This window comes from Talpa occidentalis, unplaced genomic scaffold, assembly GCF_014898055.3.
Source record: "Talpa occidentalis isolate TD23 unplaced genomic scaffold, MPIMG_talOcc4v2.1 talOcc4.12, whole genome shotgun sequence".
Taxonomy (NCBI): Eukaryota; Metazoa; Chordata; class Mammalia; order Eulipotyphla; family Talpidae; genus Talpa; species Talpa occidentalis.
In genome coordinates this window covers 9,881,593-9,907,487 of record NW_023601212.1, presented here as the reverse complement: position 1 = coordinate 9,907,487, position 25,895 = coordinate 9,881,593, and the positions used below count along the sequence as shown (strand labels likewise).

Sequence of the window (25,895 nt, the reverse complement as noted above, 5' to 3'; positions counted from 1 at the left end):
TTTAAATCCACAACCTGCTAATGGCAAGTCTCTGTCATGGCTGAGTCTGGCTCTGATCCCTGCCCTCTCTGTCTCTCAGGGCTGTTTGCTACTTTTTAGCATATCGTATAATTTTGGTTTAAAAACTGGGCATACTACCGTGGGTGACAGGAGTTGAGGTAAGTAGGCCGTTACCTTCTGTTGCTCTGGCTGTAGGTCGGCTGTGTTCTCTGCTTGCTGTACCTGGAGGGACCACAGTCTAAAACTGCTTCTGACATCCTTGGTTTTGTCTCCCCTGTTGTCATGGTGTTCCCTAGAGACACCTTTTATGGGATCTGAGGTTTGCAGTTCTTTCCTTCTAGAACCCCTCTTATATGGGAACCCTGTTGGTGTGTGAAAATATGGAGGGAAACGATAAAGTATTCTGGGGCCTGGTAGACCCCCCGAACCCAGTCTCCTCAATATATATATATATATATATATATATATACGGGGACTGATCTCAGGCCCTCCCTTCCTTGGATGCACCTCAGAGTGATACAAACAGTGAGTTGTTCCGCACACCTCTCAAGAGCTATCCCTTCAGTTTTCTTAAACAATATATTTTGTAAAGTAAAAGAAGCCCAGTTTTAATATTTCTGGAGCCTTCAATGTGAAGCCCCCCACCCACCTCAGCACTACTGACACTTTGAGGCAATTCTTCATCATGGGAGGGGGTGTCTGTAGGGTATTGAGCAGCATCCCTGACCTCTACCCCTCACCGGCCTCGCTGTGACACCCAAAATGTTTTCCCACATTGCCCAGTGTCCTCTGGGGTGGGGCTGAGATCCACACTTTAGTGAAATTGCTTTTATTATTCTTTTACATTTACATGTGAAATGCTCCTCCCCCACTGGGCGCATCTCTCAGAGCAGGGTCCCCTCCCCTCCAGAAGGAGAGGAAGGGCAGGGGTCACAGACCCTCCCCGAGGGAAGGGGGTCCACATGGCCTTCTTCACAGGTCTTTCTCAGCTATACAAACTCTCCTCGCTGTAAAAGCTTTTGATCTCAGTTTGGTACATCTTGGCCACAATGGCCCTCTTCAGTTTTGTGTTGAGCCCTGTAATAAAGTCAGTTTCCAGATGGCAACTTCCCGCCATCCCTCCAGGGGGCCCCCCGCATCACCACAGAACCAGGGATCCATGGGCTGAGTTTATTTCAAGGATGCAGAGAGGTGACTGGTGTTAGACCAGCAGGGGGCTTGGAGGACCCCCAATAAGGGTACACCAGGCCCGCCCCAAGCTGCCCGGAGAATTCCAACCCTGTGCATGGACCAGTCAGTGGAGAAGCAGTCTCTGCTGCCGGTGAGAACATGGGAGGTGCAGGTTAGAAAGGCCAGGAGTGCCCACCCGGAAGCAGCATCGTAACAAGGACCCCAGGTCTCCGGTGCAAGCGACCCAGCCGGAGCCTCCCCACCTCCCCAGGCCTGTCCACTCACCCAGCTCCCCGCCAGCAATGGAGAAGTCCATGTCCAGGAGGATCCACTTCATGATCTTGGTGCTGTCCGAGGTGGCCTCTGCATTGGCAGCATCTATGCCCTGGCTGATGAAGTCCAAGACCAGGGGGTCCCGGTAGTAGATGATGTCTGACAGCCTGGTGGACTGGCTCCTGAGCTGCCGGCAGCAAGCCACGGCCTCGCTGGTCAGGGAGTCGCGGGGCTCCCCTGTTTGTGTGTTGATCTGGCACTGTTGTCGGGGGACCAGCAGTCAGGCAGTCTCCACACTGCCCCTGCACCCTCCAGCAGCACCAAGCCCAGCTGCCCACATGGAGTGCAGCTCACACATCACTCTCAAACCCGGGGTAGGCAGGGGTGCTGGCTCCTCACCCCCACTGTGCAGACAGAAAGTGTCGGCTTGACCAGGGAGACACCTGCCCAGAGCTTGTGCTGCTTGCCTGGGCCAGAACCTCAGGTCCATCCCCCTGGTCAAGACCAGGGCCCGCATGGCCTCCCACAGGACGGGGGGACTGGTCCCTCCACCCAGGGTGTGGGGGGAGAGGACGTGCCCCCCAAAAGCACAACGGTCACCAGGGAGATCTGAGATGCTGCTGTGATGGGGCTCCCTTCCCTTCAGTGGCCAGCCTAACCGGCTGTATCTCAGGGGTGGTGGGGACCCCCTGCAATAGGACATAGTGGTGCCCCAGACATGGCACCCAGGAGCTGGTGCTGAATGACCCACCTCTGCTTTCCCAGCCTGGTTCCCCTGCCGACATGGAAACCCCCTCCTGCCGACCTCCCGGATCGCCATGAGACTCGAAGACAGCACCCCGAGGTACCTTGAGTGTGAGCAGGGCACACAGGTAGGGGGCTTCCTGGCCCACCAGCATGACGTATCGCACAATGGGAATGTTCCTCTTCACCCGCTCCTCAATAGGGTTTGGGTTGATCTTCTCGCCTGAGCTGAGGGTGATGATGTCTGCATGTGGAAAGGGACAGGTGGTGTTTCTGAAAAGCAGTGGCAAGTCTGCTCTTGGGGAGGCCTGGGTGGGGTGTCATCCTCAGATAGCTCCCCCACTACGACGGGCCCATGGCTGACCCCTGGAAACATTGGAGACAGAGCCCAAGCACAGGAAGGTGCCCTCTCCCCCGAGCTGAACTTCAGCTGCCCCTCCTCCTTGAGCTGTGCACAGCCCGCGCCACTGTCCCGGGCAGCCCCGCGGGGCCCAGTCAGAGCAGGAGGCAGCTCTTGGCCTGTCTCACTCACCCCCGACATTGCCCAAAACGTAGAGGAAATTGTCAGCGTCCAAGAGACCGAAGTCACCCGTGTGCATCCAGCCTTGGAGGTTAATCTTCTCTTGGGTATTTTCCTCATCATTGAGGTACCCCATGAAGACATTGCGGCCCCAAATGTGGATGTCCCCGATGCCGTCTTGGTCTTGTTTCTGAATATTGGTGTGGGCACCAGGAAGAGCCTTCCCACTACTGGGGCGGGGGGCAGTGGACAGGGAGGAGGACATTAGACACCCCCTGTTCACCACCCCTCTCCCCCATGCACACAACTGTTCAGACCCTAGGACTTCTCGGTCCCATCCAGGCAAATGGAACCCCTAAGAAGGAGGGGGCTGGCTGGGTCCTGGCTCAAAGCCAACGTCTTAGGGTCCATGGACACGGCACACCCAGCCCTGGCCACGGTGAATCCTCAGATGAGCACAGGGGGCCAGACACAGATTCAGACACCTTTGGGTGGACTTGGTTGTTGCTGAAGGCCCCTGGGTACAAGAGAGAGCAGTGAACACAACCTGGGCAAGATCCGGAGATCTTACCTCCCTGCTCATCTCCTTGGACACAAGGGAGCCGGTGCCTTGACACTGGAAACTTGAGGTTCCTACCCAGATGCCCCAACATGAATCTCCACCCAACTTCCTCCACGCTGCCTGGAGACTCAGGAAGGGGCCTCGGAGCTGGAAGGCACGCTGCACGCACCGAGGCGAGCTTAGTCCCAGTAGGGTTACCAGCTCAGATACAAGGTGCCTGGTTCAATTTGATTCCAAACAAATTTTTATTTTCATATACACATATTGCAAAGGACACACATTTTTTGGTAAAAGTCATTTACCTGAAATTCATTTCCCTGTTCTCCTTGTATTTTTATTTGCTGGATCTGGCAACCCTAATCCTAAATGGGGGTGCGTCTTCCATCTTGATCTCACTTGTGCCTCTGGTTTGAGGGAAACCAGCTGCCATGTTGAGGGGCCTCAAGCAGCCACGTGCAGGCCCTGAAGCCCAGAACCCACATCTCCCAGTGACAGCCCCCAGGAACTGAGGCTGCTGGCTTGGAAGTGTCTCCTGGAACCCCAGTCATGCCTCTGCACGAGGAACCCTGACTGCCAGTTTGGGGCTGACCCACAGACAGATATTGTATGTTGGTTGTTCTAAACTAATAAATTTGAGGTGTCCATTTTACACAGCAAAGACAGCTGTGTCGCGAGACTGGCCCAGGGTGTCAAAAATTATCAGTCATTAGTGAAAATAATGGTTGGCAAACTAAAAAACCAACCAGAGGGGCTATGGCCAAGCCACATTGGCTCGCTCACCTCCACTACCTGGATGCTCATTCTGGGGGTGGGGGGGACAACAGTGGGGTGACAGCAGCACACAAGCCCCCCACCTGCCCAATCCCATAGAAGGGGGTTGAGGTCCACCAGCCATTCTCCCAGCCAGCAGTTCTCCCGGGCCCACCTCAGCAGCCGGAAGTGCCCTGGGGTGGAGAGCGTGTGCACCCCCGTGCACTCAGGCGTGCCGTAGAGCTGAAAGATGGGCATGTTGAGACTGAGGAAGTAGTCCAGGGTGGTCCCGGCGAGCCCCATGCCCATGTTGAAGAGCTGCCGGCAGTAGTGCAGGCCCAGGAAACTCCTGGCCTGGTTGAAGGTCAGCTTCTCGGCCAGATAGAAGGTCAGCTTCCTGAACAGGCGCAAGCACACCTGTGGATGCATCTGCCTTGAGAAGTGGACATGGAGCAGAGCTGGGCGTCAGGACCCTCCGGGGCTGCTGGGCCTCCCCACACTGGGCAGCCCAGGGCCCCTGCCTCACTTAATCATCTGCCTCTTGAGGGTCCTGAGTCCTAGCTGCATGGCCCACTTGTCGATCTTCTTCCGGAACGGGGCGGAGGAGAGCTGGCTGGTCTTCAGCTGGTCCAGCAGCCAGTCCCAGACCCACGGGACTCCGTAGAACAAGGTGGGCTTCACCTCCCGCAGGGTGTCCAGCAGGGAGCCCTGCATTATGCCAGGCCAGCCGTCCTCAGCAGCTCTGGGGCAGGTGGGCCACGGCACCCTCACCCACCTTGGGACTGGGCTTTGAAGCCTTCCCTCCCGCCAAGGCTAGAGCAGAGTTCTGAGAGGCATGGGGGGAGCTGGGAGGGAGCGCCATGGGACGGGGACTAGCCGCTCCCACCCACCCGTCTGCACCCCTGCTCGCCTGTGAGCTTCAGCCCTCCCCACACAGAGGGGTCGAGTCCACCCTCTCGCTGATGCTGAGCAGACCCAGAGGTGGAGGGGGGTAAAGGAAAGGGACAGAGAGGGAGAAACAGGTGGAGAAACACAGAGACAGAGGTGGAGGGACACTCTGAGACACAGAGACAGAACAGAGAGACAGAAAGAGATAAGGGGGGTGGGGAGAGAGACAGAGAGACAAAAAGAACAGAAAGAGAAAAAGGAGAGAGACAGAGAGGAAAAGGTGGGGGGAGAGAGAATAGGAGGCGCAGGGATGGGACAGACAAACTCTGGCTTTGTCATTATTTTCAGATACTCTTAGTTCCCTAGAAAGACTTCTCGGTGACCACAACAAAACATCACAATGAATGCCTGAGACTGAGAGCTGCTGGCAAAGCAGAACCCCCCAGGCGCCCACAGACCAGCTGTTCTCAGGCAGGGCCAGGGCCGGCAAGCTCCACCCCACGGCCTGAGATGGTTTTTACATTTTTCAGATGGTTTTTAAGAATTTCAAGAACTATATTTCAAAAATTCAATTTTTGGTTACCATAAAGTTTTGTCTTTTTCAAGAAGAAATCTGCAGAGTTTGCTCTGTCCCTGAGCGCCTGCAGGAGCAGCCTGTTTAGCCTCTTGGCCCAGGAACCCATGTCACTTACTGCCTGGCCCTTCACAGCGCGCAGGCCCCGGGGCTGGGGCAGCGGGACTTCTGGGAAATTCTATCAATAACGTTCATCATTTGCCCTATTTCCTCTGTCTTAGGAAATACGTGATTTTCTGACTTCAGAGGTGAACACAGCCATGGCGGATGTTTCCCGGTGTATGTTAGTGACCTTGACGTGTACTGGATTTTTTACTGTGGTAAAATCCACATCCCCGTGCCAAGGTAATCATTCCTAACCGCCAGCGCCACGGCACTGAGCACACTCAGGCTGTCGTGCAGCCACCCCTCCATCACTTCCAGAGCTCCCAGAGTTCCAGCTGAGACTCTGTCTACCCCTCCCTACCCCCGGCCCTGGCACCACCACCCACGTCCTGTCTATGGCTGTGGCTCCTCTGGGGCCTCCCGTGAGTGTGTCACCCAGGATTTGTCCTTGTGTCTGGCTTAGTGCCCTGAGCCTCCTCAAGGTCCGGGCACACCAGGGCAGGGTCAGAAGGTCCGTCCTCACTGGGGCTGAACCGCGTCCTGCTGTCCCGATGGCCCGCACTGTGGCACTCGGGTTGTCGGGTCTGCCGCTTCATGTACTTTCAACGACCCGATGCTGCTCCCTGCACAGGCGGTGCTTCCCCCCTGACAGGCATGGCATGTGCCTCCATCCCCCGGGTCTGCTGCAAGCCCTTCGCCAATGGGGAAACAGAGGCACAGAGAGGCCAAGGACTGGGATCAGACAGCCAGTGGGGGTGCAGATAGAGGATTCCAGGTCTGCGCTGAGCTCCCCTCCCCAGCTCAGGGTGGCCCCCGACCAGCCACCCTCCTGACTTTGCCTATGCCCCTGGCAGTGGGGCCCCGGGGGCGCTGCTTACCCTGAGGGCATCCTTCCCGGCAAAATAGAGGGCCCCAGCCACTGAGATGGGGATCCAGAGGTCAAAGATCTGGGACCTCATGTAGCTGAGAGGGAGGTAGCTCACCAGGACCTCCTGCCCCTCGGCGGGGCTCTTAAAGGACAGGCTCTGGGCAGTAGCGGCTGTGGTCCAGGTGATCTGCAAGGCACCTTAGCTGTCACCTCCAGGTCTTTTTGTTCTCAACCCCAAGGAGAGCTCTGCCATCCAGAGGAGACATGGAACCACAAAGCCCCCTGACCCCACCCCTGCACCGCCCCTTGTTGGGACCCACATTGTCATGGCTGATCATGACGGCCCTCGGGGGGTCCGTGGTGGTCACCATGTTGTAGAACACGGCACAACACTGGTTGGGCTTCTGGGAGTCGATGATCTGGTCCAGAGTGTCATCCGAGACGCTGTTTGCCAGGTCCAAGAACGCTTTCCACTGCAGAGGGGTGGGGTTGAGATTGCAGGGGCCCCCGGAGGACCATCCATGGCACCCTAGAGCCAGACCCCGCCATCCTGAGGAACACACCTCTCCACCCTCCCCTCCCCGCGAGGACATACAGAATACAGGTTCTCCAGCTGGGTCCGGGTCTCTTCCTTGTACTGGATGATGGCCTTGAAGCGCCCCAAGAAGCCATTTATCTGCCAGACACCCCAACGCTAAGCCAGCGGCAGAACACAGTGAGCCCCAAGCCCCACCTATGCAGCACTTCCTCCCGAGGCCCCAGGGTTCTTTTTATCACGGCAAAACCCTCACAGACGTACTGTTTCAATCCTTTCAACGAAGCATTTAGTACATTCACAACGCTGTACGAATGTCACCGCTCTCTGGTGCCAGAACATTCCTTCACCCGAATTAGCAGTCACTCCCCACCCCCACCCCGTGGCCTCCACCAACCTGCTGGTCTGTCCCCGCGGCTGCGCTTGTGCTGCTCACATCTCTCAGTGGCCTCGCCGCCGTGAGGCTTGTGTGTCTGCCTTCTCTCCCGCAGCCTCGTGTGTCCCTGTCACGGGCCCTGTTTCCCAGGCCCACCCACCCTCCTGGCATCAGGGGTCAGCACGGAATAACCCCCAGGTACGGATGGACCATCATCTGTGGGTCCCGTTGTCCCCGGGTGGACATTTGGGTTGTTTCCAGCTTTTGACTAAAGTGAATAATGTTGCTCTGGACATGAGGAGGAAAACACGGCTTTTCTTTCCTTTCTTTGGGGGATATATGCAGAACCGGGGGTGCTGGGTCGTGGGCATTCTGTTTTTTAATTTTTTGAGGACTGGCCGCGCTATTGGCTGGAGAACTAGAAATGCACCGTCTCATGCTCCCGCCGAGAGCGCAGCATCTAGGATTTATCGAGGAATCATTTCTACGCAGTAAAGGCCACCTTGTTCGGGGGAGGGTTCTCTGGGCCTGGACAGACATGCCCCATCCTGCATCGCTTAACAGCGTTTCAGCGGACAAGGGGCTGCATCTACGGCAGGGGCCCCGCGGGCTGCCCTTGGCCGAGGCGTGGGGGCTGCAGCATCTGGCTTCGTCCAAGTACACCCGGACCTTTGCAGAACGGAATCAGCTACAATGTGTTTCTCAGGACACCCCCCCCCACACACACACACCCCTTGCTGAGCTCCCGAGCCGCAGGGGAGTGATCATAGTCAAGATACAGACGATCTGTCACCCTGATGAGTTTCCCCCAGGCCTCTCCTCCCAGCCTGACACCTCTGCTGTGATTGTCTCACGGCCTGGCGTTGTCTCGGGCTTCTCTACCCGGAATCGCGCAGAGCGAAGCTCTCGTGTCTGCCTTGCTTCATGCAGCACGTTGGCGATGCCGCCATGGCATTTGCGCTCAGGGCTCCAGTCCTCTCTACTGTTGGATGGCACGGACGGACCACCCTTTGTTCATGCAACCTGGAGATCAACGACTGGCTCCCCACTGCAGGATATCGGGGTGGTTTCCAGTTCTCAGCAATCACGAGCCACCGTGGACATTCACAGAGAGGAGTGACGTCAGGCGTGTACCCTGGGCTGGAAGGCTGGACCCTACAGCGGGTATTCGCTGACTGTAGAAGAAGCCGCCGTGTTTTCCAGTGATGGCGTCAGCCTGCTTTTCCGTCAGAAGGAGCACCCCACTTGCTCCATGTCCTCAACAGCACATGGGATTTATTGCATGTTAAAATTTGAGTTGGTGGAGAAGGGAAGGCCCGAGCATGGGGGGCCCGAATACAGGCGGGCATGACCCCTATGCTCACCTCTATCCCCTGTGCCCTTGAGTCTCTCCCCGTTCCTCCACCACCTTGGGTCTGCGGCTGAGGGCCAGAGGTCAAACAGGAGTGATGATCCTGTCAGTGACACCACTGGCACGGCGACTGCCAGGCTGCCGGCTCCCCATTCCAGTTCTGATTAGTTCATTCTCAGCCCCAAACCCATCCAGTGGGTCCTCTCACCAAGCCACTGGCCCTAGATCTGAGCGTCAGGGAAGGTGGCTTTGGCGCTCAGGTCAGCAGGTTACAGAGCCTACCAGAACCACCTCTGACCCAGAGGACATTCGGCATCCCCCCCAAAAGAGGATCTGCTGTGGGGCCGATTTAGATGAAATGTCCAGAACAGGCAAATTCATGAGAGATAGAAAATCACTTCATGGGTACCAGGAAGGGGGAGGGAGTGCCAGTGGGCCAGGGTTTCCTTTTTAGAGGAATCTTCTGGAAGTGGAGAGAGATCACAGACGCCAGCATTGTAAACGTACTAAATGCCACTGAAATGTCCACTAGAACAGTTAACATAGTAACGCGGATATTCTGTGCATTTTATAATGATGACGACAATGATGATGAAGTGGGAGTGGCCCTGCTTGCAGTAGGCAGAGCTAAGTCCAACTTGGGGTGCATGGAGGGGCAGCCCAGAACCAGCACTGGGTGGGCGCTGACACGCTCAGGATGGAGCACCAGGGGAGGCAGCCAGTGGCGACTCTCACCTGGCAGGAACTGCCCCAGGGTACCAGCCCGGAAGCCACAGTTCCCGGCCGTGGGTAGCAGTGGGTGGTGGGCATGCTGCTCATTGGTCTCCATCCCCCCCCACCTACTGGTCATGCATGTGTTGCAAAATTATTGGATTTGTTTCTAAGTTATGCCTCCACCGGGAATGCCCTCCTGACTCCCACAGGCCCAGGTGTCACTGACCTGGATGATTTTTTGCAGGTGCTTGTCATTATCCACCACTACAATGTCCATCTCTGAGTTTTCGACGATGACCTGGCAGGTTTTGGGGGAGCTGGTGGACAACATGCCAACAGAGAAGCCTCTGGAATCAGAACCCAAGAGGTGAGGGCCTGCCAGAGAATTTCAGAGCTCCTGGGAGGCCTGTTTTGCCCAAAGGGGAGTTAGTCCCTCAGGCAGGGCACAGGTTATAGCAGTTTTCTCCTGACACAGGTGCCCTCTTTGGAGGCGAGACTCTTGGAAGGTAAGACCCAGGAATAGCCGGGGCCTGGGCCCTGCCCTCCAGATGTTGCCCCATGGTTTGGATGGGTAGAGGGAGGGAGCTACCAAAGAGTGAGGGAAGGGGAACCCCAAGGAGTGAAGAAATCTTCCTGGAGGAGGGAACATGGAAACTGGGCTTCACAGGATATATATGAGTTTGCAGCATAGCGTGTACCCATAAGGACGAGCTGGGTTCTTGACAAATCCCACTGAGCAAGATTAAATGAGAACCACGTTTTTGCTCTTTGGACTCCTCCATGAGACCCCAACAGTCTTGGGTGGGGGGTGAGAATGGGTCTCTTGGGCTGGTGGCTTCCTGCTTTGATGTAACCCAGGGGGAAACCAGACACCTCTTACCCAGCCATGATGGCGCCAATGCTGGAGATGGCCCATTCCTCTGAGTTGAACCCCATGATCCCCACACTGTGGAAGCGCTGCAGGCCCAGCTGAGGAGAAGAGGCCTGTGTGAGGCACCCAGTTCTGGTTAGCTATCACCTACCCACCCCTACTTCCCCAGGGGTCCCAGGTTGAGAATCTTGGGTTCCTTTCTTTTCTGTTGGCCATTTGTGCTTTTGTGAATTGATGGAATAACCCATCCTGCCACTCTAAGTGACCGCGGAGTCGGGAGGATTCTGCCCCACCCCACCTCCACCAGGGGTAACATCTGGGGACATGATGGGGGAAGGGAATACTCCTGCCATCGAGTGGGTGGGCACCAAGGATGCTGAGAAACAACCTCCAGTGCACAGGACAGACCCCACCATGAGCAGTGATAATACCTCAAATACTACTCTTAAGAAACCCCGAGAAAATATAAACAAAATATGCACCCCGATAATTTGAATATTTGACTCATGGGTTATCATAACCTGCATTATTCACAAAAGCATTTGCATGGCTTTTTATCCCAGCCTTTAAATATTTCTCTATGGTATCAACTGGAATACATCTGTGATAGGGTAACAAAAATGTCTTGTTTAACAACCCTTGTGGTTAACTGATACTTACATGGGTTTCAATTTTTCCTCCACTTTTATTAAATGAAATGTCTGGGTGGCTAACCTGTTAGCTTAAGCTCTGACTACACACATGATTACAGTGTAAGGTGGGGTGCTGGGGTTGCCAACCCCCTCATGGTAGAAAATCCATGTAAAACTTTTGACTCTTCAAAAGTTAACCACTAAAGTGCTGTTGACCTTACCAATAGCGTAAACAGTTGATTAACAAATACTCTGCATGTTATATTATTATACACTATACTCTTATAATAAAGCTAGGTAAAAGAAAATGTTAAGAAACTCATAGGAGAAAAATACATTTGCAGTACTTCCATACTGGCAGTGGAAATTGTCTGTTTACAAGAGAATCTGCATAAGTGGACCCGAGCACTCATATCGTGCAAGGGCCAGTTGTATTTACACCCACATCTAACTTCAAGTTCAAGAGGGCGCACCACTCATTGTCTTGGTAGAACCAGGTAATTTCAGCTGATCCAAATGGAGCAGCTCTTCTCCACATCAAACTCTTAGATACAACTGCCCACTCCCTGTGCCATCGTCCAACAGGCTCAACATGGCCAAGATCCCCTCCTGCCCGGCCTCTACAACCTCTGCTAAAGGTAGTTCCATCACTCCTGTAGCACAAGTCATCTTCTGTTCCTTTCGTTCTCTCAAGGATTCAGTCCATCAAGAAATTCACTTCTCAAATCAACTCAAAATGGATTAAAGAACTAGACATAAGACCTGAAACCATAAAATACATAGAAGGAAATACAGGCGAAACACTACGTGATATTCACATCAAAGACATCTTTACAGACACATCACCCAAAGCAGTGATAGTGAAGGCAAAGATCAACAGCTGGGACTACATCAAATTAAAGAGCTTCTGCACAGCAAAAGAGACAATAACCAAAACAAAGAGAAACCCCACCAACTGGGAGAACATTTTTGCACCCAACACTAATGATAAAGGACTGATCACAAAAATCAGCAAAGAGCTGATGAGACTCAACAACAACAAAGAAAATAGTCCAGTCAAAAAATGGGCAGAAGAGCTAAAAAGAAACTTTTCTGAAGAAGAAATGCAAATGGCCAACAGGCATATGAAAAAATGTTCAACATCACTTGTAATCCGGGAAATGCAAATCAAAACTACCATGAGATACCATCTCACACCAGTGAGAATGGCACATATTAAAAAAACTGGCAACAACAAATGTTGGCGAGGATGAGGAGAAAAAGGAACTCTCCTGCACTGTTGGTGGGAGTGCAAACTGGTCCAACCACTATGGAGAGCTGTGTGGAGATTTCTGGACCTACTAAACATAGAGCTTCCATATGATCCAGCAATTCCACTCCTAGGTATTTACCCAAAGGACACAGAAACATCAATTCCAAAGAGCACCTGCACCCCTATGTTTATAGCAGCACTGTTTACAATAGCTAAGCTTTGGAAACAACCCAAATGCCCAAAAATAGATGACTGGATCAAGAAGATGTGGTACATATATACCATGGAATATTACTCAGCAATCAAAAAAGATAAACACATGCCATTTGCAGCAACATGGATGGCGCTGGAAGGGATCATGCTCAGCGAAATAAGCCAGAAAGAAAAAGAAAAATACCGGATGGTCTCACTCATAGCAGGAATCTAGAAAACTTAAACAAGGGACCAGGAAAATGAATAACTATAAGAAAGTGAAAATCAAAATCAACAAAAAACTATGAACCAGAGACACTCTATGGGGGGTGGGGGGCCGGAGGGGAGGGATTGGGGTCAAAATAAGGGGGTTGCAATTGTATGGGGAATATAAAAATAAAATTTATTATTAAAAAAAAAAAGAAAAAGAAAAAAGAAATTCACTTCTCTTCCCCTCCCCTGCTAGCACAAGGTTAATCATCTCAGCCTCAACTGTTGTTTCAACTCGGCTTGTTCTCACCAGCAGCAGCCAGAGGGCACCGGTGAGCACCTGAGGCAGGTGGGGCCACCTTACTCTTGGTAAAAGCTCAAGTCCTCCGCAGCCCCCAGGTCCCTGAATGACCTGCTCTTACCTCCTCTTTCTCTCCTCGTGGCTCATTCTGCTCCAGTCACACTGGCCTCCTCACTGTTCCTCTAACATAGCCGCTGTATTTCTGCCCCAGGGCCTTTGCACTGGCTGTTCCCGCTGCTTGGAACATCTTCCCCCCAGATAGAGGTCTCAGCCCATCCTCACTCCCAGTCTTTAGTTGAAATATCAGTCTTTACTGAGGCATGTGCACATATGGAGATGTGAAATTTAACCCCCAAAATTATAGTTATGTAAATGATTGATGAAGCAATACATTTTAAGAAGAAAAAAAAAAAAGAACACTTTCAGAGAGGCTTTCCCTGACATCATATGTTTAAAAAAAAAAAAAAAAAAAAAGCCCTGGTTCATTTTCCCTCTTCCCTTCTTCCATGCTTTAGTTGTCTCTGAAATACTGTTTCTACCTGTGGCATCATTTCCTTGTTTATTGCATTGACTGGGAGAGTTCTCTGAGGCCTCTGGTTGTCTTTCCTAATCTGAAAAATGCGCATTCATCCATTGAACACATAGAGAGGGGCTGGTGCTGTTCCAAATTCTGGGGCCTGCACTGAACAAGGCAGCGGGGTTCTCACCTTTATGAAACGGACCCAGTAAAAATACAACACAACCACGGAATCAGGTGGGCAAGAGAACTGGGCAGAAAAATTTAAAAGCAGCTGTGACAGAGCCGGGAGCCACGGTGGTCAGAGAGGACCTAGCTGAGGAAATGCCACCCAGTGGAGAAAAGACACAGTAAGTTAATAACCCTAGGAACATGAGCTACTGTCAGCGCTGCTTGAGGGTTAGCCGGAGCGATGGGATGCACGTGCGCGTGCTGCATCCTTGTGCAAACCAATGGGCTAGGCGCTATCCTATTTCATTATGTATTTAATTTTAATATAAAACGATACATTTTACAGCAAATTTAATTACTCAACGTGAAAATTATAAGCTCATGCAGAAATTATATATCTTAATAATGTATATTTTAATACACATATTTATATACAAAGCCCTCATCATACAGATGGGGCGATTAAGGCACAGGGGGGCTAAAAACTTTTTTTTTTTTAATCACACGTCTTTAATGTATCCTTCTTGATTAGCGAAACTAATTAATTTGAGCAAGAACAAGCGGCTAATGGCGGCTCTGGGATTCGAACCCACACTCAGGCATCCTCAAAGAAATAAAACACTAGACCACAGAGACCAGGCCGACCCGAACCGAGGGCAGGCGCAGGACGTGACCCGGTGGTGCCCAGATGCAGAAGGAAGACCTCGAGCAGGTGGACAGAGCGCACGGGCAGGAGAGGAGGGGCACGGACAGGAGTGGAGGAGCCGGGCAGGAGTGGAGGAGCACAGGCAGGAGTGGAGGAGCCGGGCAGGAGTGGAGGAGCACAGGCAGGAGTGGAGGAGCACAGGCAGGAGTGGAGGAGCGGGGCAGGAGGGGTGGGCTGCGCGCCTACCTTGAGGAAGGCCTTGGCCGCGCGCCGGCACTGCTCGTAGTACTCGATGTAGGTGAGTATGTGCCAGGTGTCCCCGTGCTTGGAGCCGAGCGCGGTGTAGTTGGCGTACTGTATGGCCGTGCTACTGAACATGTCGTGCACGGTGATGGGCATGTTGTTGGCGAAGGAGGTCGTCTCTTGGTGCAGACGCACCTCGCCGTCGCGCTGCGCGGTCCAGTACTTGTGGCCTGCAGGCCGGTGGGACAATTGAGGCAAGGGAGACGCCTGGTAGGCGGGCCAGGGAGGGCGGGATGACTGGAGGGAAGGGCTTGGCGGTGGGGAGGGGGAGACTCGGCGGATGTTGACCAGAGATGGGTCACACATCTCAGGGCACAGCACCAGCAATGGCACTAGTGGGGGCACAGGTGGGGCTACAGGGCGGCCTAGGCCACAGGTACGTGAGGTTGGGGGAGTAAGGAGAGGGAACCCCACGGCAGAGAGAGAGGGGCGAGGGCTGTGGAAGAGGTGGAACACAGCCAGGGCTTGGCACTAAGGGGGCCAGAAGTAAGTTGGGAGAAGACAGGAGAGCCGTGGAGACAGTCAGAAAGAGTCAGGCTTTAGAAGGGAGAAAGTACACAGGTGAACAGGGACGCAGGAAGGACAGAGGGACAGCTGGACAGACAGATGCGCGGCCCCCAGAGAGTACAATGGCAAACCAAGCAGGCAACTCAGCAACAGGACTGTGTCCCGCCCGTGGAACCCCAGGACCCGCCACGGCTCACCATCGGAGCCACCTGATCGCACTCACTCCCAGTTCAGCATCTGGCAGAGGGACAGCCCCCCCAAAGCCAACAGCAAACCAGTCTTGACTGGGCCTCAAGACTCCCAACCTGGTGCAGCCTCCCTTGGCAGTTCCGGAGGGCCCAGGCCCCCACCCTCAAACTGGCCTGAGGACCACCCCATCACACCCAGGACCCAAGGGTCCCCCAACCTCCAGCTTTCATTTCTGGTCAGTGGGTGCTCTCCTCCCGTGGACTCAGTATCTTCTCTGAAGACAGGGGTCCAGAGTTCCTTCGCCTCTGTTCTCACTGTCTGGGGTGAGTCTGGCCTCCTGGTAGTGGACAGATTTCATACAGTGACAGCTGAGTGGAGGACAGGTGGGCCCATCCATGGCAGGCACAACCAAGGGAGCATCCAGGAAGGTGTCTGAAGGAGTAGGAGCTGACCAAGCACAGGGAGGGGGAAGCATCTAAGAGGACATTGTGACTTGGCGAAGGCCTTTGGGGCTTGAGGATAAGGTAAAGTGGGGAATACAGAGGAATAGAACCAAACAGGTGGCGAGAGCCAGGTCCTGTGGGGTCTTGACTGTGTTGGTAAAGAAATATGTTCTGGTACCTCTGTGGCCATCCTGCACCCTGTGTGCAGACTGTTTTGTCCCTGGGAAGAGCTGAAATATCTGGCTCCCTGCCCCTTCCACCTCCTCTGTGGTCAGAAAGGTGGGGCCACACTTGCCTCCAGCTTCTTTTTATCAGCTTTGGTCACCCCTGCTCTAGCCACACAGAGGCAGTACTCTCCAGACTGGATGCCTGGAATGTTCTTGCTGTGGCCAATCCTTATGACATCACTGTAGATTCTGCAGCCTGGAGCCATGAGGACTGAGTGGAGGGGCAGGAATCTACCCAAGAAGACCTTTCTCCGGCCTCCCTAGCCGGTCATCACCAAGATGACAGTCCCTGGGGAGGAGGTGGCAGGAAAATCTTGGATTCAGGTTCTCAAGGGACTCCAGACTCACTGCTCAGCATTGTTGGCTCGTAATGCGACAGTTTACAAGGGACCCTAAAAAAGTAGTAATGGGATGGAAGAGGCAGGCACAGAAGGCTGACGACGATGGCACGGAGGCCAAGGAAGCAGCGTTTCAGAAAGCAAGGTTAGGTCCGCAGAACCTGGGCAGCCAGGACATCAGAAAGGCCTCTGAGTCACTGCGCCTGGGAGTTGGTTATTCCTTTGCTGTCCTCCATCATCTGTAGAGAAGATAGTCCCCGGGTGTGGTTACAGCTGCGTTTTCAAATACTGGATGCTGTTGAGATTATAAACTAATCATTAAAATCCTCTCCGATTCCTCAAATTAAAAATAGAATTACCACATGAGCCAGAAATTCTGTTTCCGGGTACACAGCCAAAATAGTTGAAATGCGGTCACAAACAGATACTCACACCAGTGTCCCTAGCAGCGTTGTTCCCAGCAGCCAAAAGGAAGCAACCCAAGTGTCCACCAGTGGATGAAAGGGTGAAAAAAAAATGCAGTCCATCTGCACCGTGGAATGCTCTTCAGCCTTTCAAAGGAAAGTCTGACATAAGTTACAACATGGAGGTGAAGCAGGACCCTTGAATTTTTTAAACCCGGCCCTGCTCAAGGGCATTGGTGCAGTTTGCTGCCGGCCCCTCTGAGCCTCTGGCTGTGGTTCTTGGAGCCCTCCAGCCCGCAGCCTGCCCTGACCTCAGCATGGGTCCAGGCCGGGCGGGGGCGGGATTTTTCCTTTCATATCAGGACCCAGGATATTGGAAATGGACTTGAAAATGGACCATCTTATGGACCATCTTATTGGAACGTGGCCAGCACCAATCAACAGCTGGGATTCAGTTCTGAAGTCCACCTGCCCTTCCTTTGGCACTTGTGCAAATTTATGATCATAGCCTCCCAACCTGATTGAACTCTCATGGGTGCCAAATGAAAGGACCAATCTGTGTGTGTGTGTGTGTGTGTGTGTGTGTGTGTGTGTGTGTCGCGTGGAAGGGGGCTTGAAGAGGTAGTTGGAGAGGCAGGCAGATTCATCTGGAAGACCTTTGTTGAGCTGTAACACGGACCCCTGTCCTCTAGCACCGCGTCTGTGCAGACCTGACCTCCAACGTTGCCTGCTGGTGACACCGTTGGCCTGTGCCTGGTGACCCGAAAGGTGCTGGTTGGTTTTGGCTTAATGACCAGCATCTCTGAAAGCGTCTCTGCCTCTGCCACGCCTGGCGCCACCCTGGTGCTGTTGCCTTTGGTGCCGTTGTTTTGTGTGGGGTGCTGCCCATTCCAGGTCTCGCATTACTGTTGCTGAGACTTTGGTGACCTTTAACCCTTGCTATGGCCTCTTTCCTCTCTCATGTCGTTGAACCTGGGCCTGAATTGTTCTGCAGTTGCGGTAGTAAGCGGGTGAGAACCCACCGGCTGTGACGTTTGGCTCCCCCACGCTTTGCATGGTGGCAGGTGAACCTTGAGGACATTGCACACAGTGAACTAAGACACAGAGAAATAGTGTAAGTTTCCATTTTTAATATAGTCAAGTCCATAGAAACAGACAACAGAACAGCAGTTGCCAGGCGCTCTTCCTGTGTCTGCTTTCAGTTGTGCAGTACACAGCAGTGTAACACCCTGGATACCACCAAGGTGTTTTTAAAGGATTAAATGGCACATTTTTGGTTTATCACAATTTAAAAAATTCAATAAACCTCCCTGAGGCCAGGGTGAGAATCACAGTAGAAAATACATCACTGAGTTGGAGCATTTTTGACCATCAGCTAGTTGTGTTTCCTTGGTGAGAAATATTGTGAAAAGGTGAAAAAAAATTTGCCAAAGCTACATTCACGTAGAAAACCTGCACATTTATGTATTTTCATATGTGAAAGTGAATTCTCACCACCCCACACGTGCACGTTGCCCGGTAGCGACATGTGTGTGCAGTGGTTCCTGTTATTTGTGGTAGTTACGCCGCTAGCGTTGCTGGATTAGCAAACCCTGGACCACTGTGCTTGGAAGAAATAAAGTTAGGTTTCTCCCAGCCTCTGCTCACACTCTTCCAGCCAGTCAGTTCATAACCTTGTATTACATGTGCTTTCTACTCAAGGACAGCTTCGTAACACATGTCCATTTGTTAACACTGAAGTCAGCTCTGTACTGCACACCGGACAGAAACATCTAACACAAACCCCACCCCCCCATAAGTCACATCACAGCCTTGCATTCAGGAACTCTAGAGAATACTCAGCTCTAGTCTTGGGGGCTGTTTTCACCAGCAGAATTACCAAAAAATGCCCAAACATGGCATGACCTCCAAAAGAATGTGCACTTGCAAGGTGAGGGCACCCCCTTCCAGCTCAGCTGGGAATGTGGCCATTAAAAATTTTCACTGTTCTGTGCATGGCCACAAATGGCCACAAAAGCACCAGATCTATTGATTTTGGGGGTACACGTTTCATTGAGCAGGCAAAGTTGCAAAGGTAGAATCTGCAAACACAGAGAATTGACTGTACTTACACATTTCAAAAATAAACCTATCAACTAGACGGAGAGTCATCCAATGACTGCCGCCTTCCTGCATTGCATTAAATCTTTTGCAAGGAGAATGTCTTTACACATTTCTATTTAAGCTCTTATGTTTTAAAAAGGGGGAAACTGTGGAGGTTCCTCAAAACATTAAGAATAGAAATGCCATATGACAACTATTCTACTTCTGGGTATTTAAGAATACTAAACAGTAATTTGAAAAAGCTGTGCACCCCATGTTCATTGTGGCATGATTCACGGTAGCCAAGCACGGGAAATACCCTGTGTGCCCACCGACGGACTAGTGAATAAAGAGGAGAGGGTAGATTCACATAATAAAGCACTACTCAGCTATAAAGAATGAAGTCCTACCATTTGAACAATATGGATGAATCTAGAGGCTATTAGGTTTGTGAAATAAATCAGAAAGAAAAATATTTTATTCACATGGAAGATAAAAATAAATGAACATACCAAAAAAACCCAAAACAAAACAGACTAAGAATTGTCAGTTGTGGGGCCTCCCCTGGTGGTGCAGCGGGTTGGGCGCTGCTCTGTGAAGCTGTCCGCAGCTTCTGCAGCACCGGTTCGATTCCCTGCCGGCCAGGGGGGTTCCCACATGGCGTGGCAGACCTCTCCTGTCGCACCCGCTGCTCCCCTCAGCAGTGTATTTTGTTCTGTCTGCCTGTTCTGCTCCCCACTCTGTCTCTGGTGAATCCTCTCACCCTCCAGTGCCGCTGGCCTGTACCCCAGCTCTTGTATATAAAAAAAATCTTTAAAAAAAAAAAAAGAATTGTCAATTGTATGGTGATGGATGGAAGCTGGACTTTTGGTGGCTGGTGTCCTGTAATGTAGATGGATGTTGATTTATAGGCTGTAACCCCTGAAACCTGTGTAGTGTCCAATTTTTTTCAAAGGCGGAAAGGAAAGGGGTCCAGGGCTGCACGTGGGTATTCAAGGGACACTGGGAGTTCTCGCTTCTCCAGTCCTGAGAGATTGTCCCTCTCTGAGTGGGGAGATACTCCCCCCGCTCCCCCCATCCCACGGATACCCTTTGAGGGCCTGGTGTGCTGGTCAGGAGACATCTGCTGTGGCCTCCCTACACCCGCCTGTGGATGAGAGAGTTGCTGGGCACCCCATGTTCATTGTAGCTGTTCACGAGAGAGCTGCTGTTAGTTCTAACTATGATAACAGCAAAACGCATCCCTAAAGTTGCAGTGAGATGACTAAGGTTGACAAGGTACTTGGATGACAACTGTCACTACCTACTGAGGCTTTGTCACCTCCCCCTTCTCAGCCACCCTGTGAGATGGTAGGGGGGTGTCTATTTTTTTTTATAGATAATCTCTCACACACACGACTCAAAGGTTGAACTCACACACAATAGCTCAGTTTGACCTAAAAACTGATTTCAGAGTCTGAGTTTCTCAACAAGGAAGAAACTGTATGTGTCTCGCCAAGAACCAGCACACAGGAGGCTGAAGGGCTTTATTATCAGAACTTATTGGAAGGATGTCCAAGTTGCTTCCTGGAAGGGGATCCAGTTCTTCAAACTTGCAAAGGCTTTTCTTATGTCCGAGTCAGTCCTCTGGGGAGGAAAAAATCCAGTTGGAACCAACAAGGTCAGGTCTTTCCTCTAAAATGGACAGTTCTTCATCGATCTCCCCATATGCTTCCCAGGATCATGCCTCAAAGGTTCATAGGAAACCAGAGGCTTAGGATGATCCTATCGCCTCCGAAGGCTATTGCAGGTCCAAATGGGGGCACTTTCTCAACAGGTGAATAATGAGGAGACCTACCCATAAGGATTAGGCTGCTTAAAAAGAGAAGAGAAAGAGCCTACCCAGAGCAGGTAAATTGTGTGTGTCACAATGGGGCCTTCCTGTTGGAGGCTGAGGGGCGGGGGAGGGATGGAGGGGGTGGGGTAACGGGGGGGGGGTGGAGAGAGAGAGAGATTGCTACGTTAAGGCATGGAGATCCTTGCAGTTTGTGTTCTTTCTCCAAGACCCCAGAGTTATCTGAAGATGGAAATATTCCCAAATGAATGGGATACTGATCCTTGGAATGGGAATGGAATAAATGATCCACAGATTTATTGATAAATAACAAAAAATGAATCTCTTCAATGAACTTTAGAGCAGCACAGTCCAAGAGAAATATCACATGAACCCTTAGATGTTTGAAAATTATGAGTAGCCATAAAAAAGGAACTGGAGCAATTGATTTAAATATTTTATGTAATCCAGTTTGCCAAAATATTAATCATATCTACAGGTATTCTCTATTTTAAAAATATTAATGATAGTTCAGGGTCTCCCTTTGATACCAGGCATTTGAAACCTAGAGTGTATTCTGCTCATTTCAGACAGGTCTCGTGGTGGCCAGTGGCTGCCATATTGGGCAGCACAGCCACCTCCCACGCGCTCATCAACGTCAAGTGGCCTCTTGACGTTGTAAACCCAATGTAAAGTGAAACTGGACATTTTTCAAATAAAGTGATGTCTTTAACTTCTGGGCCCATCCAGAAGACTGACAAGTGAAGGTGTGGAGGAGTAAATCAGTTAAAGATGGGGAAACAGAAAATGGATGCGGTGGTGTTAGGTGCCGAATTATGCCTCCCCTGCCCCTCCCCGTTCGTATGTTGAAATCCTGACCCTCTGCATCTCGGAATGTAACTTTATTTGTGGATGGGGACTTTATAGAGGTAATCAAATTAAAATGAGGTCATTAGAGTGGGCCCTATTCCATATGACGGGTGTCCTATTAAAACGGGAAATTTGGGCACAGAGACTTGGCGGGGGCGGGGGGCGGGGAACAGCATTTACAAGTCATGGGGAGCAGAAAAAACCCAGCCAGAAACCTTGATCTTAAAGTTCCAGCCTCCAGGGTCAGGAGAAAATCAGTCTCTGCTGTTTAAGTGCCCTGGTCTACAGAACTTTGTTATAACAGTCCTGGCAAACTCGGTGTGTGGTCTGGGGGCATCATAGGGTAACAATTTAACCATGAAAGGGTTAAACAGGAGGCCCTTGGGGTGCCGCAGATGCATTCTTCTCTACCTGCAACACGCAGCTAGCTGCCATCTCAAAAATCTATCAGTGACTCAATGTCATGGAAGCTTCCTGTGGACAAGACTTGGGAGGAAGGACAGGAAAAGGGCTAGACAGGAGCACATGTCTCCATCCCTTAACATCTGTGATGGGCCAACACGCCTCATTCTTGGGTTCCTGGCAAGTTTCTCCTGCACCAAACTTTCTGACCAAAGGCCTCCCCCAAATAAACTACAATGAAGCATGTGAGTTTAGTGAAAAACTCTGGTCCTGGCTGGGACAATTAATCTACTCCCTCTTTGGGACAGGTAGAAAAGTTCAGAAGGACAGCTAACAACGTTGCTGGCTGACTGGAAAGGAGTTTGCAGCCCTCAAGACCTTGCAGAGAGCATGAGCTCAGTGAGACACTACCCAGAAGCCACGCGGCCGCAGGGACCGTCTCTGCTGGACTCGTTCACAGGACAGACCCGCAAGGCCAATCTTACCATGGGGACAGGTGAGAGCAGCGCCAGCAAAGAGGTCACTGGTACATGGCGTCAATTTGCTTTTTGTATTTCTGGGTTATGAAATATCGCCTAAACTTTAATGTTGGACCTATCAAGAAAGGAGAAACCAGTTCAGTCGTGGGGATGAATTAAAAATCCATACGCCCCTTGCAGGACCAAGGCCACAGGTCTCCTGGTTGAGGCTGGGTTGCTGGTCAGCTCTGCCTTCAACATCCCGGGCAACCACCTTTGCCAGCGCGGTGGGCTTAACTCCCACTTGGTGCTGTGGTAGGAATCCCATCAGCTGGTAGGTGGGGCGCGCCCTGACAATGCACCCAATGAACAAGAAACACATTCAATTTACAGGTGAGGAAACAGGTTCAGACAGGGCCAGTCACCCTGAGGTCAATCAGCAAGTCCATGGCCAGGTAAAGACTTGAACTCCAGGATTATCTGATCCCAAGACCAAGATGGCCCTTGGCTCTAGACAACCAAGGGGTGGGGGCTTCCCTCAAGATGTCCTCACCAGCCCCATGAGGATTACACTTCCACCTGGCAGATGAAAAGACTGACTTCCTAATGTGGAGGTCACAGATTTGAACCCAGGCGGTTCAGGCTACATGCTTGAATAATCCCTGCATCCACGCCCAGATGACAGCGGTGTGCCAAGAGCAAGCCCTCCCCGGGGGACATCAGTAGAAAGCAGAACCCCACATCTGCAGTGAACCCTCCCCCTCACAGGGGAGATGGACAAAAATAATTTGTAGACTGACTGAGACTGTGATGTGGTTAGAGAGGCAAGAATACAGGATGATGCAGGGGGTGTGAGGTGACTCGAGTTGATATAAAGGGCAGTGGTGACCCACTTTCCCCAGAGGGCCAGGGAAATGCCCTTCACAACGAGGAGGAGCCATCTAGGCAAAGAACAGACGAGAAAGGCATTCTCGGCAGAAGAGCAGTAGGTGCGAAGGCCCTGAGGCAGGACCGTGCCTGAGGAGTTGGGGGACCTTCAGGAAGGCCAATGCAGTTGTCGTAGAATGAGTGATGAGAGGTCAGCAGGGGGATTATGTGGGGCTACAGAAAATTTAGATTTTTTATTTTCGGGGCGGGGTGTGTGTGTGGCTGCCCTGTAGAAAAGGGACCCTGCGTACAGGCATGTGTGAGTTTATGCACATGTGTGAGTGAATGTTGTGCAAGCGTGAGGATGAGTGGGTGGGAGTGACTGAGCGTGAGTGTGTGTGATTATGTTTGAGTGTGTGAGTGAATGTATGAGTAAGTGTGCGTGCGTGTGGTGTATGTGTATGGTTCGGGGAGCGGGGCACGAGTTGCTGGAAGAGCAGCATGCCTCTGCTGTGCCCGGCTGGTGACACAGCCCCTTGACTCCCGGAAAAGGGCACATCTCCGCGCCCACGTGGCCCTGGACACCAGCGAAGGACCAGCCTCCAAGCGCCATGGCTGCCGGCTCCCCGGGCTGCTCACCTAGCTCCCCGCCGAGGACGGAGAAGTCCTTTGCCAAGATGGCCCACCTCTGAATCTTGTGCGCATTGGAGATGGCTTCCTCGTTCACGGCATTTATGCCTTGTTGGATGGCCTTGTAGACCAGGGGGTCCCGCTTCTGCAGGATCTCCGTCACCGTGCAGGACGGGCTGCCCAGTTTCCGGCAGAACTTCATGACTTCCGAGGTCAGCCTGTCCAGCGGCTCTCCGCTCTCGTCTACTTCGCACTGCCCCGTGACACCCCGTCACCACACCCAGCACCCACACACATTCCCCCGCCAGCCCCCGGGACCAAGTAGCAGGTCCCAAATCTGCAGGGGTGCCCCCTCCCTGGGGTGGAGACCCCGGTGCGCGACACCCATGTTACCTTCAGTGTCAGCAAGACGCCCAGGAACTTCAGCTTGTCTCCGACTAACATGGCGTTGCTGACGATGGGGATCTTCTCCTTCACCTTGTTCTCGATGGGGACTGGGGGCACGTTCTCACCACTAGCAGTGATGAGGATTTCTGGAACGAAGGATGGCTTCTTGGAGGTTCAACCAAGACATCAGAACTCATGCTCCCTCGAAGACCAGAGGGGACGGGTATTGGCGTAGACAATCACTTACCTGGACAATCACAGAGGGAGAGGCCCCTGCTCGGGCTGGGACTCTCGCCAAGCCACGGACTCAAAGTCACTTGGCCTCTCCTGCCATATCTTTGAGTCCCCATCAAGCACCCAAGTCCTGTATGTTCCCCTCGGTCAGAGCCTTATTAACTCATTTCCTGTTTCTCCGTCCCCCACACCCTGTGTTCCAGGCCCCGCGATATGTCTTGCTTGGAAGACTGTGAACTGCTCCTGGCCATGTCCTCTCCAGCTCCTGCTTTACCCATCTCTTGGCAAGCCCCAGAGAACCAAAGTCCAGTCTCAACACAGGTGTGTGCGTGGCATCCCTCATTCTGGCAACCTTCAGAAAAATTGTGTCACTTGCTCCCCCAGTCTCGAAAATTCTTCAAGACCTCCTCCCCCTGCCCAGCTATTCTTCCCTTATCTTTCATCCTGGGGTGCTTGCTAGGTCCTGCCCCATCCACCCTAACTCCCTCCCCCACCCCAGGATTCTGCAGTCACCTCTACTGAGGTTGTCATGCAATGGTGATAATCACTACAGTCATGTAACAGGCATCCATGCTGTTGCCTACATGGTGGCTGTTCCTTTGGGCAAGCACATCCTGCTCTTTCTTTGAGGGACTATTCTCCATCCTACACACCTGAGTCCGCCTGGCGTGGACTGCAAGGCTGGGCATGTGCCCAGGTGGGATAAATCAACATATTCCACCCAATGATCCCTTCTGAGATGGAGCCAAGAGGAGTCAGTGAGAGTCAGGACTAAAACTTTCCCTGAAGTTATTGGGATACTTTCTTCTCACTTGGAGGCCAGGATGAACCTAGACTGTCGGCAGATACCTTGTCACCAAATGGGGAGACCTCTTCTAGAATGACCCCGAAACAGAGAGCATTTCGCTAACAGGAGGATCAAGGGACTCCTTGTGACAGCACTTTGGCACCTGGATTCAGCCATACCTGACAGACTTTTCTGGTTTTGAGTGAGCAGCTTCCCTGAAACCCATTTAAGAAGGGCTTTCTCTTACTTATCATTCAAGCAATGCTCATGCAGCCCGCTTGTTAGTTAACTGCCTTTGGGAGGCTTCGTGCCAAACGCCATCAGAATCAGACAAACCACAGCCCGTGAGCCAAATCCGGCCTTTTGCCTATCTTCGTATGGCTGTGCCCTAAAGATGGCTTTTACATTTTTAAATGGTTGGAAGGAAATGCAAAGAAGAATAATTGTGATACAGGAAAAGTGGGTGCCATTCGTATGGGCACGTGACCACGTCGCCCGTCCATGTGTTGCCTCTGTTGTTCTGTTAACGGCTGAGCTGAGCAGCTATGAAAGGAACCATATGCCCTGACATCCCCAGATATTTGTGATTGGCCCTTGATGGGCAAAGTTGGCTCATCCCTGTTCTACCTCATTTTGCTAAATCTTTATCAATCTGTCGTTATGCTCATGCTCAGATTACAGGGGAAGAAACAGGTTTCAGAGCTGGCATGGGCATCTCCTGCAGGTGCATCC

At 52.1% G+C, this 25,895-nt stretch overlaps 2 protein-coding genes across 8 annotated transcripts in view; both read right to left on the bottom strand.

The window, feature by feature from the left end:
• Positions 1–819: 819 nt before the first annotated feature.
• LOC119240625 (long-chain-fatty-acid--CoA ligase ACSBG2-like) lies at positions 820–16,043 on the bottom strand. 3 transcript variants are annotated; one of them, XM_037505192.2, is made up of 14 exons: positions 15,843–16,043; positions 15,439–15,558; positions 14,469–14,695; positions 10,311–10,399; positions 9,657–9,777; positions 7,050–7,130; positions 6,775–6,927; positions 6,465–6,641; positions 4,546–4,727; positions 4,195–4,452; positions 2,720–2,937; positions 2,292–2,431; positions 1,456–1,702; positions 820–1,077 (listed from the first exon to the last, which is right to left on the bottom strand). In XM_037505192.2, the coding sequence occupies exons 2-14, from the start codon at positions 15,449–15,451 to the stop codon at positions 986–988; spliced, it is 1,998 nt and encodes a 665-aa protein (XP_037361089.1). In that variant the 5' UTR covers positions 15,452–15,558; positions 15,843–16,043; the 3' UTR covers positions 820–985. The 3 variants fall into 3 exon arrangements, with proteins under 3 accessions (XP_037361089.1, XP_037361090.1, XP_037361091.1); XM_037505193.2 differs by having other exon boundaries at positions 2,720–2,934; XM_037505194.2 differs by having other exon boundaries at positions 9,657–9,747.
• Positions 16,044–20,208: 4,165 nt separating this feature from the next.
• LOC119240623 (long-chain-fatty-acid--CoA ligase ACSBG2-like) overlaps positions 20,209–25,895 on the bottom strand; it is a 28,338-nt gene continuing 22,651 nt past the window's right edge. For 3 of the 5 annotated variants that reach the window (XM_037505186.2, XM_037505187.2, XM_037505188.2), the window contains 4 exons: positions 24,149–24,288; positions 23,765–24,008; positions 22,286–22,394; positions 20,209–20,341 (listed from right to left, as the gene is read on the bottom strand). In XM_037505186.2, coding sequence (XP_037361083.1) covers positions 22,321–22,394; positions 23,765–24,008; positions 24,149–24,288 — 458 coding nt within the window. In that variant the 3' untranslated portion in view covers positions 20,209–20,341; positions 22,286–22,320. Of the gene's footprint in view, positions 20,342–22,285; positions 22,395–23,764; positions 24,009–24,148; positions 24,289–25,895 lie in introns of those variants that run through there. The other 2 variants (XM_037505190.1, XM_037505191.2) reach the window with 2 other exon arrangements.